This window comes from Chionomys nivalis, chromosome 9 (genome assembly GCF_950005125.1).
Source record: "Chionomys nivalis chromosome 9, mChiNiv1.1, whole genome shotgun sequence".
In the NCBI taxonomy this organism is placed as follows: Eukaryota; Metazoa; Chordata; class Mammalia; order Rodentia; family Cricetidae; genus Chionomys; species Chionomys nivalis.
Window position 1 is genome coordinate 22,703,191 of NC_080094.1, and position 19,395 is coordinate 22,722,585.

The following is a 19,395-nucleotide window of genomic DNA, read 5'->3' on the forward strand; positions in this document are numbered from 1 at the left end:
AATTTAAAACAAAGCTGGGCATGATGCTGCACACATATAATCATAGCACTTGAGAGGAGGCAGTGGGAAGATCCAGCTACATACTGAGTTTGAGGCCAAGCTAAGCTACATGAGACCTTGTCTAAACCAGAAGAAATTGGTGTGGCTTAAGTATATTCTCTGCTGCTAAATATTTCCATTTCTGTTTTCTCTTAGGGAACCTTTCCCTCTTATACTAAGAGAATAATGATGAAGTAATTTAGAAAATATTTTTACTTGGATCACAAATAAAAATAGAGAAACATATAAGCTTTAGGGATATGAACCAGCAATTAGAAAGGGTTCAGTTTTAGTTAAGGCCACCTACTTTGTTTATAATAGTTGGTTCTATTCTTTTCCAAGGAACTTCTGTGCTTTTAGTTTGAAAATGTAAGAACCCCTCTGAAGCTAAGTAGATGTTAAGGTACAGTTTTAAGCTTCATCAGAGAAGCATCCAAAATAAATTATTTGATTACTAAGCAGAGAGAAAAATCTACAAAATTCATTTTCCACCAGAGGGTAAAATATTTTCTTGTAGTTTGCTATGAATTTTAGGCTGAAGTGTTAAGATGGGATGACATACCCTTGACAGCTCTGGCAAACCTGAGCCTTAAATCTTTACTGAATAACTCAGGAAGGTTCCGTTCTAGAGTATGTCATGTATTCTCATTCTCAGGGATCTTAAGTTCTTTTTGTCTTTCAAAGACACTATTTTTGATGTTTCTTTACATTTTTGGCCTAGAATATTCTTTTGCTTTGAATCCCCATGGAACTTTCTATCTCTCTCTCCATGTGACACAGTGGTCAGTCTATACTAGGCTGAGTGATGTGCAAAAAGATGGAATCTCTGAGGATGCCTGGCACAGTGCCTAGCTCCTAGAAAGTTCTTAAACTATTTGTTAAGAATTGGGCAGTGGTGGCACACGCCTTTAATCCCAGCACTCAGGAGAGAGACAGGTGGATCCCTGTGAGTTTGAGTCCAGCCTGGTCTACAACAGCTAGTTCCAGGTCAGCCGGGGCTGTTAAACAGAGAAACCCTGTCTTGAAAAACTGAAAACAACAACAAAACCCTATTTGTTAGAGAAGTAATAATACTATATTGATTTATTCATTAGATAATAAATTTATTGTCTATTTTTATACCCATCACTCTTGCTAGATGCTATAGAAAAGTATAGAATTGTGTGTTTTAGTAATAAAGGAATGTATTTAGTCTCTAAAGGGCTAAGTCAGAAGCTTTTTAAATATTGAGGTGATTGGTATAGTCATTCTAAAAGTAGCTAGATTACTTACTAAGACAGTTTTTAATGAAAACAGCAGTCAAGCCTAGTATGGTAGCACATGTTTGTAAACCCATCATTGTGGAGGCTGAGGCAGAAGGATCGAGAGTTTAAGACCACTCTGAGGAAACTGAGTAAGTCTGAAAACCAAACAAAAAGAAAAAGGAGTCATGACCTGAAATTGGCCCTAAAATTGTGATTACTGTTGTCCCCATGCTGTCCCTTTCCTGGTTCTTTATATCTGCACAAAGGAGGAAGAGCAAAGCCTCAAGTGATCCTTGCTGCTTAGTGTTAGAACAGTTGCTTTGTTGAGGTTGTATTGACGGTCAGCTTCAAGCACTGCTTTCTGAGAATTTGTGGCTCAATAGGGACGTAGTTGCTTGGTTAGTGCTTTCTGGTTTAGTTAGGAAAAGTAAAAGACCTGTTTGTTTGTTTCTTGCCTCAGCCCCCTCACCGACTTTAGTCCCAAAGGAGCCTCCAGCCACAGCACTGCAAGGGCCTATTGCCAGACCAGGTAAGGCTGAAGACCATCTGGAGTATCTTCTTGGCAAGGGATGGGTTACATGTAAAGGAATCAGTGCTTTTCTCGGTGTCCCATGTTCTCATGCCAGTAAGTACGTGGGCCTGTCTTATCTACTTGTTTCCAAGCCAATCTGAGTTGAGTGGAAGAACGTGTGTAGCACTCTTCCCAACCAATGTGTTCATTTTCACATTTGTGGTGTTGTGTTAGCCAGAGAGCTCAAGAAGGGCATGTCTGTGCTCTTGTCTGCCATCCTAGCCTGAGTTGTTTCCCCTGTTCCCTGATCCTGCTACCCATGGCTGGCAGCCAGCTAGTTGGCATGGTTGCTTACTGGGGTGGCAAGCATGAATGCACCAAAATATATATAGTTGGATTACCATGGCAGTTGTTGAGGTGTATTTCGAGCCCCTCCACTTACAGTGAATCATCCCAGCCATCTCTGAATGACTTTAAGTTCCCCCCTGTGACCAAGATATTGTAAATAGCACTAGGGATGGTATTTCTGGAAGGAGGAGTCAGTTGTCATCTAACAGATAGCTGCTGTGGAAGCTGAGTCAGCTCTGAACTCACGTTCCTTTATGGCAGTAAGAACACTTCTGCCTCTGTGACGTACCGCCAGAACAGGTGAATATCATGGATATGTTTAGTTTCACTTGGATCTTGGTCACAGAAGGTTGTTAAAGGGCACAAAAAAGAAAGTATGACTGGTTCCCAAAGGAAGTTAGAATACCATTGACAGTATAGCCTTAGGCTGATGGCTCAGTAGGGGAGAATACTTAATGCTCTTTCAGAAGACCAGAATTCAGTTCCTAGTACCCACATCTGGTAGTTCATAAGTTCCTATAACTAACTCCAGCTCCAAGGAACCTGAGGTCTCCTTGGCCTCCTATTTGGACACCCTTATGACATCGCACATGTCACATGAACATACACACACACTAAAAAAAAAAAAAAAAGTAAAACCTTTTATTGAAAGTATACACATGACCAAATTTTTAAAAAAACGATTTTGTGAATATAAGCCGATAAAAATAAGATATAACTTATATTTTAAAGCTTGCATCAGGGTTCTATATCCAATATGACTTTCGTGCACACTGTGGAAAGAATGGGTATGCAGAGCACACAGCAGCCGCCACATTGCCCCTGCTTCTAACTGCCTGCATGGTAACTAACATTGTACTGCACATTTTAGAACTGAGAAATTGTTTAAGAAAAGGAGTTCTGCCAGGCAGTGGTGGTGCACGCCTTTAATCCCAGCCCTTGGGAGGCAAAGGCAAGCAGAGTTCAAGGCCAAACTGGTCTGCAAAGCAAGTTCCAGAACAACCAGGACTGTTACATTACACAGAGAAACCCTGTCTCAAAAAAAAAAAAAAAAAAAAAGAAAGAAAAGAAAGATAGAAAGAAAAAGGGTTCATTAGTAATACTCTTTTTTCCCCTAACAAAAAGACCAACTAGAAATGGGAAAGGAATTCCATTTCCTGCCCCAAATATTTTTAAATTTTATTCTTTAACAGTTTCATATATGTTTATGCTGTATTTTGATCATACTTAGACCTTCTGTCCCCTTCCGTTCCCTGTTCTCAACAGGTACTCTTCCTGCTCTGTGCCTTTGCCTTAATGACCCACTGAGTTTACTTTGGGAAGCTCGCTGAGAGCATGGGTGTGTGGCTGTTTACTGACACATGAATAGCTTACCAATGGCTACACCATTGAATTAAATTGATCCCCACACCCCACCAGCAGCCATAATCTTCCAATAGCTCCTTAGAGAGAGGTGGAGCCTCATGAGCCCCTCCCCAATCCATGATGCTGCCCTAGCTGTTTACTCTAGAAAATGGGTTGTTACTGTTTTTTCTTTCTTATTAGAGTAATTGACTAGGGAACCCAGGTCCTTTTTAAAGTTTAATTTATATTAATCACTTTAAAATCACCTCAGAAGCCAAATGTAGTAGCATACACTTCTAATCCCAGCACTTAAGAGACAGAGAAAGGAGGATTAGGAATTCAAAAATCATTCTTAACTACAAAATAAGGTTGATGCCACCTGGACTTCATGGGACCCTGCCTTAAAACATAAAAATATAACACCCTCAGAACTTTTCACTTACATAAATTAGTGAAAAAGTTTTCAAAATCAACTTCTTTGTGGTCTTTCGAAAGAGCACACAAGCTGGGCAGGTCACACATGCCTTTATCCTAGCACAAGACTGGGCAGATCTCTGTGAGTTTGAGATGAATCTCCTCAAATATTAAGTTCCAGAACAGCCTGGAACTACATAGAGAGACTTTGTTCCAGAAAACAAACAAACAGAATTAATTAATTAAACACTAAATTAAAAGGGCAGACTAGCCTGATGTCACACATACAGAGAACCCCAGCACTCAGGAAGCTGGGTCAAGAGCTTTACTAAATGAGGCCCAAGTAGGCTACATACAGAGCTCCAGGCAGTTTGTGCTATAGGATAGGATGCCTGGGGGCAGGGTGAGGGTGGCAGCTCTTCAGGTTAGCATGTCTTTTTGTTTGAACCATTTTTTTTTTTTTTTTTTTTGTCGAGACAGGGTTTCTCTGTGGTTTTGGAGCCAGTCCTGGAACTAGCTCTTGTAGACCAGGCTGGTCTCGAACTCACAGAGATCCGCCTGCCTCTGCCTCCCAAGTGCTGGGATTAAAGGCGTGCGCCACCACCGCCCGGCATGTTTGAACCATTATTATTGAGCATATATTAGGTGAATTTGTGTGCTCCAGCTGACCCAGCAAAGAAATAGAGACCCAAGGAATTAGTGTATGCTTCTTGTGGCAGGATTTCAGGTCTTATAGGAGAGATTCTGGGAGCCAAGCAGAAGATGGGAAGCAAGGATTCCCTCTGCCAGAATTTTGCATTAAAGGCAATGAAGTCCAGCCTCCTTGCAGAAAAAGTACAAAGTGACTATCATAGATAGCAACAAATATTAACAATAAATATTGAGTTATTATTAAGTACCAGGTACTATACTAAAACTCATGTGTATTATTTCAATTTAACCTTAACATTAAAGCCATATAATGTGGTCACCTATACGTCTCATATAAGGCATTGAGCCCTGAGAAGACAAATAATTAGCACATAAACACATGGGTAATTAAAAGTGGCATATGGCAGGGATGGTAGCTCATTCCCTGTAATACCAGTACTTAGGCTAAAGTGGGAGGATTGCCTGGAGTTTTAGGCCAGGCTAGGCTGCATAGTGAGTTCCAGAGTAGCATGGGCTGCAAAATGAGAACCTTACCACAAACTCCCATAACACTAAAAAAGGAGGGAAGGAAGCCGGGCAGTGGTGGCTAATATTCCCAGCACTTGGAAGGCAAAGGCTGGCAGATCTCTGTGAGTTCAAGGCCACCATGGTTTACAGAGCTAGTTCCAGGACAGCTAGAGAAACCCTGTCTTGAAAAACCAAAAAAACGGAGGGAAGAAGGAAAAAAGTTGAGATTTAAAAAATTTAACTTAGGTGCTCTGCCTTCAAAGATATTAATAACATGTGCTCCCTTGGGCAGCTTAGATGCTGAGCATCAGGTACTGGATTCTCTATGAGGGAAAACAGGCACAGAGCTAGGGGGAGGCCAGTGGCAGGAGACACGACTGTCTGGTGTATTAGGGAAAGGCCTTTTTAAGAGATGGAGCTAGATGGAGAGGCACGTAATAGAAGTAGAAGATTTGTTTTTTGTTTTTTGTTTTTTTTTTTTGCTGGTACTGAAAAGAAGTGTTTTATTATCCATGTGTTTATGTGCATTCTCTGATAAACCCAGAGAAAGCTCACTGATGCATCCCCGCCAGGCAAACTGTTTTAGTTGTCTCTAGGGCATTGCTTGGTGACTGATGAAGTCTGTGAAGTCTTAGAAACAGATACAGTCTTTGGGTAGTCTTTCAAAGCACAGCTCTCTGCCCTCTGAAATTGAGTGAGAATGTCATTTGGAGGGGGTAAGGGGTGAATCTTTAATAGACACTGTATTATATTTAAAGGTAATTGGGTTTGAAAAGAAAATGGAGGTGGTGATATTTTTGGAATGAAAACAGTCTCTTCAACATGAAAGGAAGAGGCTTCTCTTACTAAACTAGCTCTAACTAGATGAAATATGAACCAGCAGTGTAAATTTCATCCTGTTGATCCAACAGGATATTTCACAGTTGAACTAGAAATAAAAATAGACCAAGTAGTATCTTATATTCCCAACAAATCAAGTTGGACCAGTGCTAACTTTGTCTCCATACCACGTAGGATCGGTTAGCTTCCTGCAGGACATGGAGACTTGTTAGTCCAAATATAACATTCTGGGTTCTATAGACGCCTAGCTTCTCCCTATGGCCATACATAACAACAGCTTCCATATCTCATTCTCTCCTTTTTATTTTTTACAGAACTTGAGGCAAATGCTGCCATAGTCTCTGGACAAAGGTAAGAAAGATGACCATTAGCTAAGACTGAAGCATGACCATTGCATGAGCTTTTTTGAAAATCATCAGCTGCCTCTGTCTTTAAATGTCTCCTCACCTTGTCCATTATACTCTATCGCCAGACTGTCTCTCCTGCTCACATAGAGAGCTTCTATGAACACTCACTCACCCAGGGTAATATTTCACTAAATAAAACTTGATGACTAAGTTTCTGTCTTTTATGATTGTTGAAAACTGATAACATATTCAGCACTCAACATAAATAAATGTTCTGTGTTTTAAGTGCTACCTTCTTTATTGATGGTCCTTAAATATATCTTCTAAGCATAGCTGTTTGATCTTCAAAGGTAAAAAGAGAAAGCCAGGTAGGTAGAGTGTAACCCCAAACCATGCTTTGTCTGTTAACTGTGCTACCCTATGTAACCTAGCAAAACAGATGAAGTACATCTGTGACTTAACCTCACATTTGCCCTAGAAAGGAGTTTTATCTCCTAAGAACCACACCCCCCTCTTTTACTGAAGGAATGCAGTAACATTTTTTTTAAAAGTCTCATATTTGTATAGAAACTTAGCTTATGAAATATCATTTTCTCATTCAAACTTCATATCAACTAACATTATTTGAATATTACTCCTTGTCATACTCTAGACTACAAGCACTAGATGTATTTATCTTCTTTATTTTTTAGAATATCCATTATGATAATAAATTATATCATATAGGTGAGAAATCTAGGTCAAAGAGCTTTAACTAAATTGCCCAAGGTCACAGATATAGCAAATGGTGAAACTTAAGATTCAGACCCATCTCTTTCTAACTCTAGGACCCTTACGTTTGGTTTAGATTTATAGATAAAAGTCTACACTCTAGAGGATAAGGAGTTAATTATTGTAGCTGATAAATTCACAGTTCCTCCCTGACCCATATAATCGTTGGCAGATTCATTGCTATTCCTAGTCACCACTCTGTCCATCTGTTTTTATTTGAATTGAATTAATACTTGAATTTATTTGAGTTTTCCAAATATATGCCAACTGTCTATAAAAAGGGTCTTTCAAATTCAGATATATCTCATAGATATCTGTTTGCAGAGCTGCCTATATATTGACCACAAAAACACAAGGGTAGTGTTGCTATGACTCTTTCGTTTGGTTTTACCAAGAAAGGGGGTTCCATCATTAAGGGATTTTCTTCAGAATATTAGACTATTTTCTGGGCTCAAACAGAAAACCATCCTTAGAACCTCTAGAAGGAGATGGAAACCTCTTTACTTGTAATTCCAGTTCCAGCCTAGTTCCAGTTTGGCCTCTCTCACTTTGCTTGGTTTTTGGTTTGGTATGAGATAGCTGTTTTATATAAAGCAAAGGGAATGAATGAACAGTTATGGCTCAGTTCCCAACCATAGTGTTACTAGCAAAGAATCCTCTGGCAGGAGTGAACAGTGAGTAATGATAGTTGATGGTCAACCCCTGATTTGTACCTTTAAGGAGCTCACATGAAAGGTACAAGACGTTAAAAATAGAACATCCAGAGCTGGAGAGAATGCTCAGCAGCTAAGGGCACTGATTGCCCTTCCAGAGGACCTAGGTTCAATTCCTAGCACCCATATGGTGACTCACAACTGTATGTAACTCCAGTTCTAGAGGATCCAATATCTGTTCTTATCTCCAAAGTCACTGCACACACATGTGCACAGACATATGTACAGGCAAAATACCCATGCACATAAATAAATAAATCTTTTTTTAAAAAAAAAACCCTATTGTAGCACAAATTCTAGCTGGTCTTAATAAAAACTCAGAGTCAGATATAGGGGTTAATGTTGAAGATCAGAGATCAGCCACTAGAGAGTTCTTTTACCTCTACCAATGTTCAGACTGAAGGGGCAATCCTATCCTCACACTTCATTTTCCGACTGCATCTGTCTCCACCAAACCTCAGACTGCACTGAGCTCGTCTCCTTCTGCCTTATTTATATTCCTCTCTCTACCCAACCATATCACTCCTGTCTCCACCTCCCTACTGCTGGGATTAAAGACATTTGATCCCAAGTGCTGGGATCACCTTTGTGTCAACTCTGATACTTTTTTTTTTTTTTTTTTTTTTTTTTTTTTGATTTTCGAGACAAGGTTTCTCCGTAGCTTTTGGTTCCTGTCCTGGAACTAGCTCTTGCAGACCAGGCTGGCCTCGAACTCACAGAGATCTGCCTGCCTCTGCCTCCTGAGTGCCGGTATTAAAGACATGTGCCGCCACCACCGCCCCGCTCTGATACTCTTTTAGACAGATTCAATCTTGTGTAGCCCACCCGCGGTGGCATGGCCTTGAACTCACAAAGATCCCTCTCCCTCTGTGTCCAGAGTCATGGAATTAAAGGTGTGTGCCACCACTCACTGGCCTCTAGTGACTTAGCTCTGCACTCTGATCTTCAGGCAAGCTTTATTTGCTAAAATATAAAATATTACTACACCCCATATAATAGAACACCCAATGGATGCTTTAGAAGGTCATATGTGTATAGACTGTGAACCCGAGAGAAAAGCCAAGTCCATGGGGAAAGGGACATGGAACTCTTCCCAGAAGAAGTAGGTTTTAACTTGTTTTGTTGCATTACATTTCAGTTCTATGCCTTGCAATCAATTTTAATCAAATTTTTTGAATGATCTTAATAAGCACTTTTGAACCATGGATATAATAAAAAGTTTATTAAAGAAATTTCCAGCCATATCAGAATTAAATCCAGGTCTAGTAGCACATTCCTGTAATCCTAGCACTTGGGAGGGACAGGCCGGAGAATCAAGAGTTTAAGGTCATCCTCAGCTATGTAGTAAGTATGAAGCTAGTCTAGACTATAGGGAACCTTGTGTTAAAAAAAAAAAAAAAAAAGAAAGGAAACATCAGAGGATTGCAGAGTGACTCTGTAGTCTGCTTTACAGAGTATACAAGTCCTCTTTCAGATGTGTGTGCCATACCCATTCACTCATGTGACATGAATAGTTTGTCACAGAGTAATCTTTCACAAAATATTTTAAGACTGCATATATGTGCCATAATTAATTATTATTATTAGGCATTTTTGTATCTTCTGTAAATTTGCCCCTGTTTCTTTAAACAGTACCAATCCTAGATCTTTTCCGACTAAAGTTCCAGGGTTAAGAGTTGAGACATTCAGCCAGGCGTTGGTGGCGCACGCCTTTAATCCCAGCACTTGGGAGGCAGAGGCAGGCGAATCTCTGTGAGTTCAAGTCCAGCCAGGTCTACAAGAGCTAGTTCCAGGACAGGCTCCAAAACCACAGAGAAACCCTGTCTTGAAAAACCAAAAAAAAAAAAAAAAAAAAAAAAAGAATTGAGACATTCAGTATATCTGCAGTAGATTGTGAATATATTCCTACTCCTTAGATAATTTTGACATTGTTGGTTATAATTAAAGCTATATAAAAGGATTTCTTTACAGTGAGTTATAGAAATTCATAGGTATAATCGCAACACTTAGGAAACAAAGGAAGAAGGATTACCTTGAGTCTAAAGCCAGATTTGGCTACATATTCCAAGTTCCAAGCCTGTCTGAGCTGCATACAATATGAGTCCAGCCAGCTGTTGCCCCCGCAACCCCCCCCCCCACGTATGTTTTAAGATTGATTTCTTTGGGCACCTAGAAATGGAGTTACTTGAAATAAGGCAGAGGATGACACCACGTTTTCCCACCTCAACATTACTGACTTGTGGGTCAGATAATTATAATAAGGTGCTGCCTTTGTACCATAGAATGTTTACCCAAAGATGCCAGTGGCATACTTCCCATACTGCAACAGTGAAAACACGTGTCTGAAGTTGGGAATGTATTTTACTGATCCCAATACTCCTTATTGAAAATCTTTGGATTACACAATTTATACTCCATCAGAAGTATATGAAAATGTTTTTGTTCCTGTGCCTTTAATAACAGTATTACCAATTTTTAATATTTGCCTGCTAAAATGCCAGGGTTGGAGCTGGGGCATTCAGCCTATCTGCAGTGGATGATGAATGTGTTCCCATTACTTAGATAATGTACTATACTATTATCTAATACAAGCATATGCTCAAATTTGCCTAGTAACCCCCCCAAATAATTAATTTCTTTTGAGACAGGATCTCTTTATAATACCTACTCTGGCTAGACTAGAATTCACTATATAGATCAAGCTGGCTTCAAACTCACAGTGATCAGCCTGCCTCAGCCACTCAGATGTTGGAATTAAAGGCATGTGCCACCATACCTAGATTTTAGATACTATTTGAGGCTAGTAGAAATTTTCAAACATTTATTAAGAATATTTTATTGCTGAAATTTTTTTACACAATAATGTTTGAAGGGAAATAAGTGAGAGTTTATAGAGGGCTGTTGCAGGTCTTTATGTCTCTCACCTGCTTTCCCACAATCGCACCAGCATTGTGCTTTCTTTTTTTTTTTTTTTGAACTTGCTCTGTAGACAAGCTGACCTCCAGCTCACAGAGCTCTGCCTGCTTCTGCCTCCCGACCTATTTTATTTGTCTGATGTAAAAAGTTAGACTTGCTTTTTTAAGTTTTTAATAGCATTGTCTCATTTCTATCTATAATGACTGGTTTGTTTTGTTTTTGTTGTTTACAGTGCTGGGGATCAAACCCAGGACTTGTACATGCTCAATAGATTGAACTGTATCCCTGGCCTGATTAGCTGCTACTATCTCCTACTTTTTGAATGAAACTGTACTTAGAGTCTCTTTTTATGTGTCTTTATGCCCTTAATCTTCTTAAAAACTTGCTACTTCCCTCTGTCAGCAGTGAGCCAAAAGAGGTAGTTGAGAAGTCTAAAACCCCGAGCCGAAGAAACTCTCGAACTGAGGAGCCGACTGTGGCTTCTGAGAGCGTAGAAAATGGACATCGAAAACGATCCTCTCGGCCTGCTTCAGCCTCCAGCTCTACAAAAGGTTAGCAGTGGGGCTTGGACGCTTTGGGAGCGGGGTGGGGGTGGTTAAAAGATCGGGTCCTCATCCCAGCAGGGAGGACTTCACCCTCCGTCCTTGTCTGTCAGGCTAGTTTGTTTTCTCCTCCTGGTCTTGTCCTTTGTTCACTGTCAGTCCATTAGCCTGTGTGTTTTCTTTTGTGTACACAAGAACAATAAAAAGAATAAAGAACTTAGGTTGGTCTCGTTTTAAATTCGTGTTTACACCTAAGCGTGGCAGCACACACCTGTAATTGTGGCACTAGTGAGGTGGAGGGTGAGCTTAAGGGTCCTTAATAGCTACATAGGGAGTTTGAGGTAGTTACATGAGGTCCTGTGTCAAAAACATACATCTACACACTAGAAAGCTCACGATCATTCACTTCCGTTAAATCCTGAATATGGATGGCCTAGCTTCTTTTCTGAAGTCAAGTACCTTTACTACATACTGTCTGTTACTTTATCCCCCTTTGTCTTCTTATGTAGCCGTGTTGCCCTCAACTCTCAGACCTATGCCTCAGCCTCCTGAGTGCTGGGGTTAGAGGCGTTCACCATTTTACTTGACTTCTCCATACTTTTTAAACCTGTATCACAGTATTCTCTGCTCTATCTTGGTAGGGGCTCTCACATCTTCATAGAAAAAAAATAGAATTCTCCATTTACACTACTGAGGTATTAATCTAAGTAGACGGCTGTGACGGAGCAGTGACCCCTCTTCAACTCGGAGCCTAGTGCCTCCATCGGTGCCTCTAATCGCTTCTTTTATGACCTCAGCTTTACATTACCAGTTCTCTCTATTGAAAACTGTCTCTAATCTGGGAAGGGGGAATTGTTTCGAGATAGAATCTTACTCTATAGCCCAGATTACACATGAAATTTTGCCGATCCTTCTACCTTAGCCTCCCAAGTTCTGAGACTATGGATGTGAGCCACCCGTCTAAGATAGTATTCTGTTCTTTTCTATTTTTTTTCTTCTGTTTTGGGGACTAAACCCATGGCCTAGTTGATGCAAGGCAAGTACTCTACCAATTGAGCTAAATCCCCTAACCCTACTGTTTATTTTTTTAATTAATTGTTCTTGACTTCCATGATTCAGAGTGCTTAGTCATTTCCTGCTACCTCTCTGGCAGCTCCTTAGTTTTCATAGATGCTGGCCTTACATTCCAGTCCTGAAATGTAAGCGTAATGGCGCAGTCTATAATTCCAGCACTTAGGAGGCAGAGGCAAGATGACCAGTAGTTTAATTTCATCCTCAGTTACAGAACAAGCTTGAGGCCAGCCTGGGCTACGGGACACTCTTTCTCAAAAAACAAACAAAAACTCTCCCATTGTGAGGGCAGATTCTGAATTGCAGTGGCATCAGATGCTGATACAAGGACTCAGCTGTTACCAACAAGAAATGTCATAATGCTGCACAGAGAGTCCCTAGAAGTGAGTCACAGTCCTACCAGTTATGTGTAGATAGGACAAGAGACCTTAAAAGTAACACACTTGCCATGGAGGCATGTATAATGTTAGGCACCTGAATCATAGAAATATCTTACTGCAGAATCAGTACTTTGAATGGGGAACTGGAGAAATGGAAGACCACTGATTGTTCTGGAAGACCAATGTTCTATTCCCAGCACCCACATGGCAGCTCTATAACCCCAGTCCCAGGGCATCCAGTACTCTCTTCTGGCTTATATGGACACTGCATGAATGTGGTACGCAGATATAAATGTAGTCAAAACATCATTACATATACAATTGTTCTAAAATTAACAAAAGTCTGTGAGTGTGGATCAGTGACAGAGTACTTGCTTCTTCATTCTCATTGTGCTGGGTGGCAGAAACGGTAGTAGCATTTGGAGGGGGTACAAATTGAACCACAAAGGATAAAAATGACCTGATATTTTCAGACATATTTACAGAAGTGGAAAATGACCTTTCTCTGTGGTCCAGAGTACTTCCCCAAATCCTCCAGGGAATATGATAGAGACTTCAAAATCTGGTGAAATAAAAAGGAAATTTTATTTTATATTTGGGGTTTTTTGTTTGTTTGTTGTTTGCAATAGGACCTCACTATGTATCTAGCTGGCCTGATAGTCACGAACTCACAGATTCATCTACCTCCCAAGTGCTAGGGTTAAAGGCCTGTGCCACAGCATTTTGGCATTTTGGTACATGCTTCTAATTCCAACACGTAAGAGACTGAGGGAGAAAGGTTATACATTCGAGGCCTGACTAGGTTATAGGGCAAGTTCTAGGTCAACCTGGACTACATAAGAAGACCCTGTTTCCAAATATAAACTTTTTTTTGAGACAGGGTTTCTCTGTGTAGCTTTGATACAAAAATAAACATCTTATATCTCATGATAGTATAAAGATGTATCATTCATCATTCCCACCAGTCTTCAAAAGATTTTTTTTTTTTCAGTTTCTAACCTAAGTCACTTGTTTGCTTGCATGGTTAATATATTAAAAAGATAACCTCAAAGAACAACAAAATACATTAATATCTTACTAAGAGTGAAAGTGAAGCCACTTCCTCTTGGATTAATTTGATCAAGAGTGAACCCAAATTTGAATTCTCCGCCTCTCTCCCTGTCTTTTGTCTGTAGTGTCTGGCTATCTGTAATCAGTGTATTGTGCGAGTCTGAATCTGTGCCCCAGTGGTTGTCCTTGTCCATAACAAAGGACTTACCTCTGTATTTATTGAACAGCACAGGAAACATGGCATGGGAAAGAAATGAGGGGTTCTTTACATCATCACCCTATAGCCACATGTTTGCAGCACTTATGGTGGGTATTTGTTTTAAGGTTTTCAACCTGTTGGCTGTTTTCAGCAAATGATTACCATACCGTGAACATACACACATATTCTGTGCCAATAGCACAGAAGAGTATTTAAGATTAAAGCTATGCATTTATCTTAGGTTGTAAAAACTGATTGCATGGGAAACCCAAGGCATAGTAAGGTTGGTTAAGTTGTTGTTGGCTTTTTTTTTGTTTGTTTTGGGGGGTTGGGTTTTTTTTTGTTTTGTTTTCTGAGACAGGATTTCTCTCTGTAGCACTGACTGTCCTGGAATTTACTCTGTAGAACAGCTGGCCCAGAACTCAGAAATCCACCTGCCTCTGCTTCTCAAGTGCTGGATTAAAGGTGTGCACTGCCACCACCAACTGGCTCTACTTCGGTTTTTTTTGTTTGTTTGTTTTTTTGTTTTTTGTTTTTTGTTTTTTTTTTGGTTTTTTTTTTTTTGGATTTTTCGAGACAGGGTTTCTCTGTACCTTTTGGTTCCTGTCCTGGAACTAGCTCTTGTAGACCAGGCTGGACTCGAACTCACAGAGATCCGCCTGCCTCTGCCTCCCGAGTGCTGGGATTAAAGGCGTGCGCCACCACCGCCCGGCTCTACTTCGTTTTTTGTTATTGTTGTTTTTCAAGATATGGTTTCTTTTCGAGACAAGGTTTCTCTGTAGTTTTGGAGTCTGTCCTGGAACTGGCTCTTGTAGACCAGTCTGACCTCAAACTCACAGAGATCCGCCTGCCTCTGCCTCTGGAGTGCTGGGATTAAAGGTGTGTGTCACCCACTACCGCCCAGCTGTTCTATTGTTTTCTTAAGGGCCAGTTACATATTCTGAGTACACAGTGTAATAGTAAGTGGCGCACGCCTTTAATCCCAGTACTCAGGAGACAAAGGCAGTGGATTTCTGTGAATTGGAGGCCAGCCTGGTCTGTAGAGCTAGGTCGAGGACAACTAGGGCTGTTATATAGAGAAACCCTGTCTTTAAAACAAAAGAATAAAATAAAATGTAAATAGTCTTAAATTACTTTAAGGGGTATTATTAATTTTGCTGTAAGGTCTGTCAAAAGTTCAGTCTTTGTAGGGGTGAAACTAAAAGACATTTTATAAAAAAAAATCACCACTTTTACTGAGGGCCTCATACATTGATTTGTACTCAAAGGCAGTATTCTAATTCATTGATTTGGGAATAAAAAGGGTGGAGACTGATGTTGCTTATCCTCCTCTCCCTACCCTCTGTCCAAGTCTCAGATACATCATTTGATTTTTTTTTTTTTTTTTTTTTTTTTAAGGCAGGTTCCTGGCTGTTCTGGAACTTGCTACATAGACCATATAGCCCTCAAACTCAGAGAAATCTTCCTCCCTTTAAAGGTGTGCATCACCAGCCGGGCGGTGGTGGCGCACGCCTTTAATCCCAGCACTTGGGAGGCAGAGGCAGGCGGATCTCTGTGAGTTCGAGACCAGCCTGGTCTACAAGAGCTAGTTCCAGGACAGGCTCCAAAACTACAGAGAAACCCTGTCTCGAAAAAAAAAAAAAAAAAGGTGTGCACCACCTTACCCAGGCACCATTTGATTCTTCACACATGAGGGAGATGTTTCTAAAGTTCACCTAATTGATAGATTTTTAATTTTTTCATTTTCATATATGTATATATATTCTTTCCATGTGTGTGCATACATGTGGAAGCCAGATGTCAATGTTGTGTATCAGCTATTTCACTCTCCACCTTATTTTTATCTCTTGCATTTGTGTTTTGCCTGCGTGTATGTCTGTGTGAAGGTGTTGGACCCCTGAAACTGGAGTTACAGACAGTTGTAGGCTGCCATGTGGGTGCTGGGAATTGAACCTGGGTCCTCTGAAAGAGCAGTCGCTCTTAACTGCTGAGCCATTTCTCTAGCCCCTCCACCTTTTTTTTTTTTTTTTTTTTGAGACAGTGCTCTGTCAATGAACTTAGACCATGCTAATTGTTTTAGGCTATCTGGTCAGCAAGCTCTAGGGAGCTGCCTGTGTTTTCCCTCCAAAGCACTGAGATTACAAGCATGCACCGCTATCCTGGTTTTTATGTGGGTGATGGGGATCTAAAGTCAACTTCTCACGCTAGCCAAGCTAGCACTTCACCAACTGAAACATCTTTCCAGCCCAGATATTTTTCTTTTGTTTTGTTTGTTTTTCGAGACAGAGTTTCTCTGTAGCTTTGGAGCCTGTCCTGGAACTCCCTTTGTAGACCAGGCTGGCCAGATATTTTTCTGAGGATAAACAATGTCAAGATAAAACCCTGTATATTTTCACTCCAAATAACCAGTTTGCTGCAGTGGAAAATTGGACATAAAGAGTTGATTATAGGGACAGGTTAGTGACCCATGCCAGTCATCCCAGCACTTGAGGGCCTGAAGATAGAGCCTGCACTAGTGAGTTCTAGGCAGCATGAACTGCAAAGTGACCTTGTATAATAAGTAGTTGATTATGGGAAGTTGTGTGTGCTGTGTGAAACTCAGTTCTTTTATATAAATTAAAATAAAGAACACCATTATTAATGTCTTTCTAGTTTGTAAATATGAGATACTCTCCCACATGGCATGAGCAGTCTGACCACCCAGTGAGAAAACATACTGGAGTTGTCACTAATAGAAGCTTGGAGTTGCTGCCTTAGTCCCTCTTAGAAAAACCACATCAGCCTCCATGACAGTGGCCAGAGTGAACAGCAGTAAAAGCTTTGCTTTTCTCATCTGTTTCTGGTGGCCTGAATTTTCAAAATATTATGATAAAAGGAACGTAATTTTGCTTAGAACACTGAACTTGGTAATGTTGCATGAAAAAATTCATTCCATCCAGAAATGGTTGAATCTGATTCATCTTTTAAATTAATAAATGAGAAGCAATTGTTTACCTCGATGAGAGATATTTAAAACATTATTGGGGTTACCCCAAGACTAAGTAAGACTCTGTATATATCAACAATGACCCTTTGCCTGCACCTTACAGGTGCTGAGGTGGCAGATGTAATTACAAAGTGTATGCCAAAACACCGAGATAAAATATTATTTTGTATTGAAACTAAAATATCTATCATGTAGCAACATGAAAAATAAGTCAGTTAGATTTTGTTGTGTTTTTTTTGTTTGTTTGTTTTTTAAGACAAGTTCTCTCTGTAGCTTTAAAGCCTGTCCTGGAACTCACCAGGTTGGTCTCAAACTCAGAGATCTGCCTGCCTCTGCCTCCCAACTACTGGGATTAAAGGTGTGCGCCACCACCACCCAGCTCAGTTAATTAGATTTTAAAGAAATGTTTACATTTACAGATCTTCAGGGTCCTACTGTACTGTGCCATAGAAGACAGGAAAAGTTTTGAATAAACATGATTTAAAAGCCGGGCGGTGGTGGCGCACGCCTTTAATCCCAGCACTCGGGAGGCAGAGGCAGGTGGATCTCTGTGAGTTCGAGTCCAGCCTGGTCTACAAGAGCTAGTTCCAGGACAGGTTCCAAAACCACAGAGAAACCCTGTCTCGAAAACCCAAAAAAAAAAAAACATGATTTAAATCTGAGATAAGAGTAGCTTGACTCGAGACATTGGTATTTATATAAGGGAAGTTAAAGGAATTAAAGCATAAAGCAGTCTTTCCCTTTTACGTCACTGTTACTGTGTGTAAATCACTCAGGTGCCACCTGTGCAGCAGCCTTCAGAATTGGGGGAGGTGTTACCTGCTCTGAAATGCTTCCATTTGTGTATGTGCTGGTTTTTTGGGAGGGGGCAGTGTAGATGCTGGGGGCCTCAGACATGCTAGGCAGGTGATCTCCTGCTAGAGCTATGTAGCCCCAGTCCTCCAACGCCTTGATGTATGTGGGCCACAGTAGACCTTGACTAAGATCTAGGTTGTGTCGCTTAGACTTTAGCTCTAGCATACCAAGAAGAGTTCCTTACTGCAGAATAATGGCTTGGCTACGAAAGAGAGCCAAAGACTGATTTCTGGCACAATTCACTCACTGGCTGACTTCTCACCAAAAGCACTGTTGTTGTGTCTGTAGCTTCAGTGAATGATGAGAGTTGGTGAGGGAGACTGTGAAGTTGATTGTACAGCTTGTAAGGGATCAGGTTGGTGGAAGCGGGGTAGATATAAAGCAGGTAACAGTGCTTGCCACAGAATCCTTGAACCAGCAGAAGAACCGACTCCCAAGTTGTCCTCTGACCTCCACCCAAGCATACACACACAAACTAATATAATAAAGGCGCGCATGGCAGTTGGTTCTCTTTCCACCATGTGGGGTCCAAGGATTGAACTCGGGTTGCCAGGTTTGGTAGCAAGTGCTTTTACCCACTGAGCCATCTTGTTGGTCTTCATCACATTTCCCTAGTTGGCAGCCCCTGATGTACAGGGACACTCTTACCACAGCAGGCAAAAAGCCTGTGACTGTTTTCAAACCATGTGTCCCTTAAACTGATTTAGAGCCTAGTAAGGGCTCAGTTATATCAAATCAAGACATTGTTGACACCTAGCCGGCACTGCTACCTTCGTTGAACATGTCCTTCCTTTTCCCCACAGATATAACTGGTGCAGTGCAATCCAAGCGAAGAAAATCCAAGTAAGCAAGCTGGAAGATGACTTGATACTTGTAAATGTGTGTGAATTTTACAAAGAGCAATTTTCAGCTGTGACTTTTTAAATCTTTCTGTACAGTTAGTCATTTTAATAACTCGATCCTTTTCCTAGTCCCTGAAACCTGTCTCATAAAGTGTAACGGGGAGCAGCCCTTTTGGTGTTGCGAAATGAAGTTCAAGGCTTCTAAAATGTTGCCATGTATTGAAAGAAGCTAATGCCATTATAAATGTTATTAGTTTCACATTTCTTAAGCAGCCTAGAGTACAGGGTGAACATTTGTAGATCTTCTAATGATGTATTGTGCTGTGGAAGTACTGTGTGTGAATAGCAGTAGTGGGGCAAAAAGCAATCTTGTCATTTGGAAATGTTGTAAATAATTTTATTATATAGTGTTTTGGATGTATTTGTTGTAGAAATGGACCAGTGAATAAAGAGAATCTAAGGGTTTGTACAATGTGAAATATTGAACGTGTTAAATAAATGTCTTTGTCATAAAACTTAAAAGTATGTTATTGGAAAGGGTAAGCAAGCTTTTCTTTTTGGTCATAGATGAGTAGACACAGCCTTCTTTGTAACTCAGACACTTCCCACCTGAGATGCCCACCCAGCAAGATGAGGAAAATGCACTTGCTCACCCAACTTATTTTTGGCTTTGAACAAACCAGAATTGTTTAGCAACATACTGGAGATCTCGTGTGTGTGTGTATGCGTGTGTATGCATATATGTCTAATTTCATTGGTTTGCAAATTATCACCAAGTATGGTGGCACACACTTGTAATCATAATGCTTGGGAAGCAGAGACATA

At 40.5% G+C, this 19,395-nt stretch overlaps 1 protein-coding gene across 8 annotated transcripts in view; it reads left to right on the forward strand.

The window, feature by feature from the left end:
- Positions 1-19,079, forward strand: part of Ncoa6 (nuclear receptor coactivator 6) — an 87,786-nt gene extending 68,707 nt beyond the window's left edge. For 7 of the 8 annotated variants that reach the window (XM_057780376.1, XM_057780378.1, XM_057780375.1 and 4 more), the window contains 4 exons: positions 1,744-1,812; positions 6,213-6,249; positions 11,048-11,196; positions 18,532-19,079. In XM_057780376.1, coding sequence (XP_057636359.1) covers positions 1,744-1,812; positions 6,213-6,249; positions 11,048-11,196; positions 18,532-18,575 — 299 coding nt within the window. In that variant the 3' untranslated portion in view covers positions 18,576-19,079. The remainder of the gene's footprint in view (positions 1-1,743; positions 1,813-6,212; positions 6,250-11,047; positions 11,197-18,531) is intronic. The other variant, XM_057780380.1, reaches the window with a different exon arrangement.
- Positions 19,080-19,395: the final 316 nt, after the last annotated feature.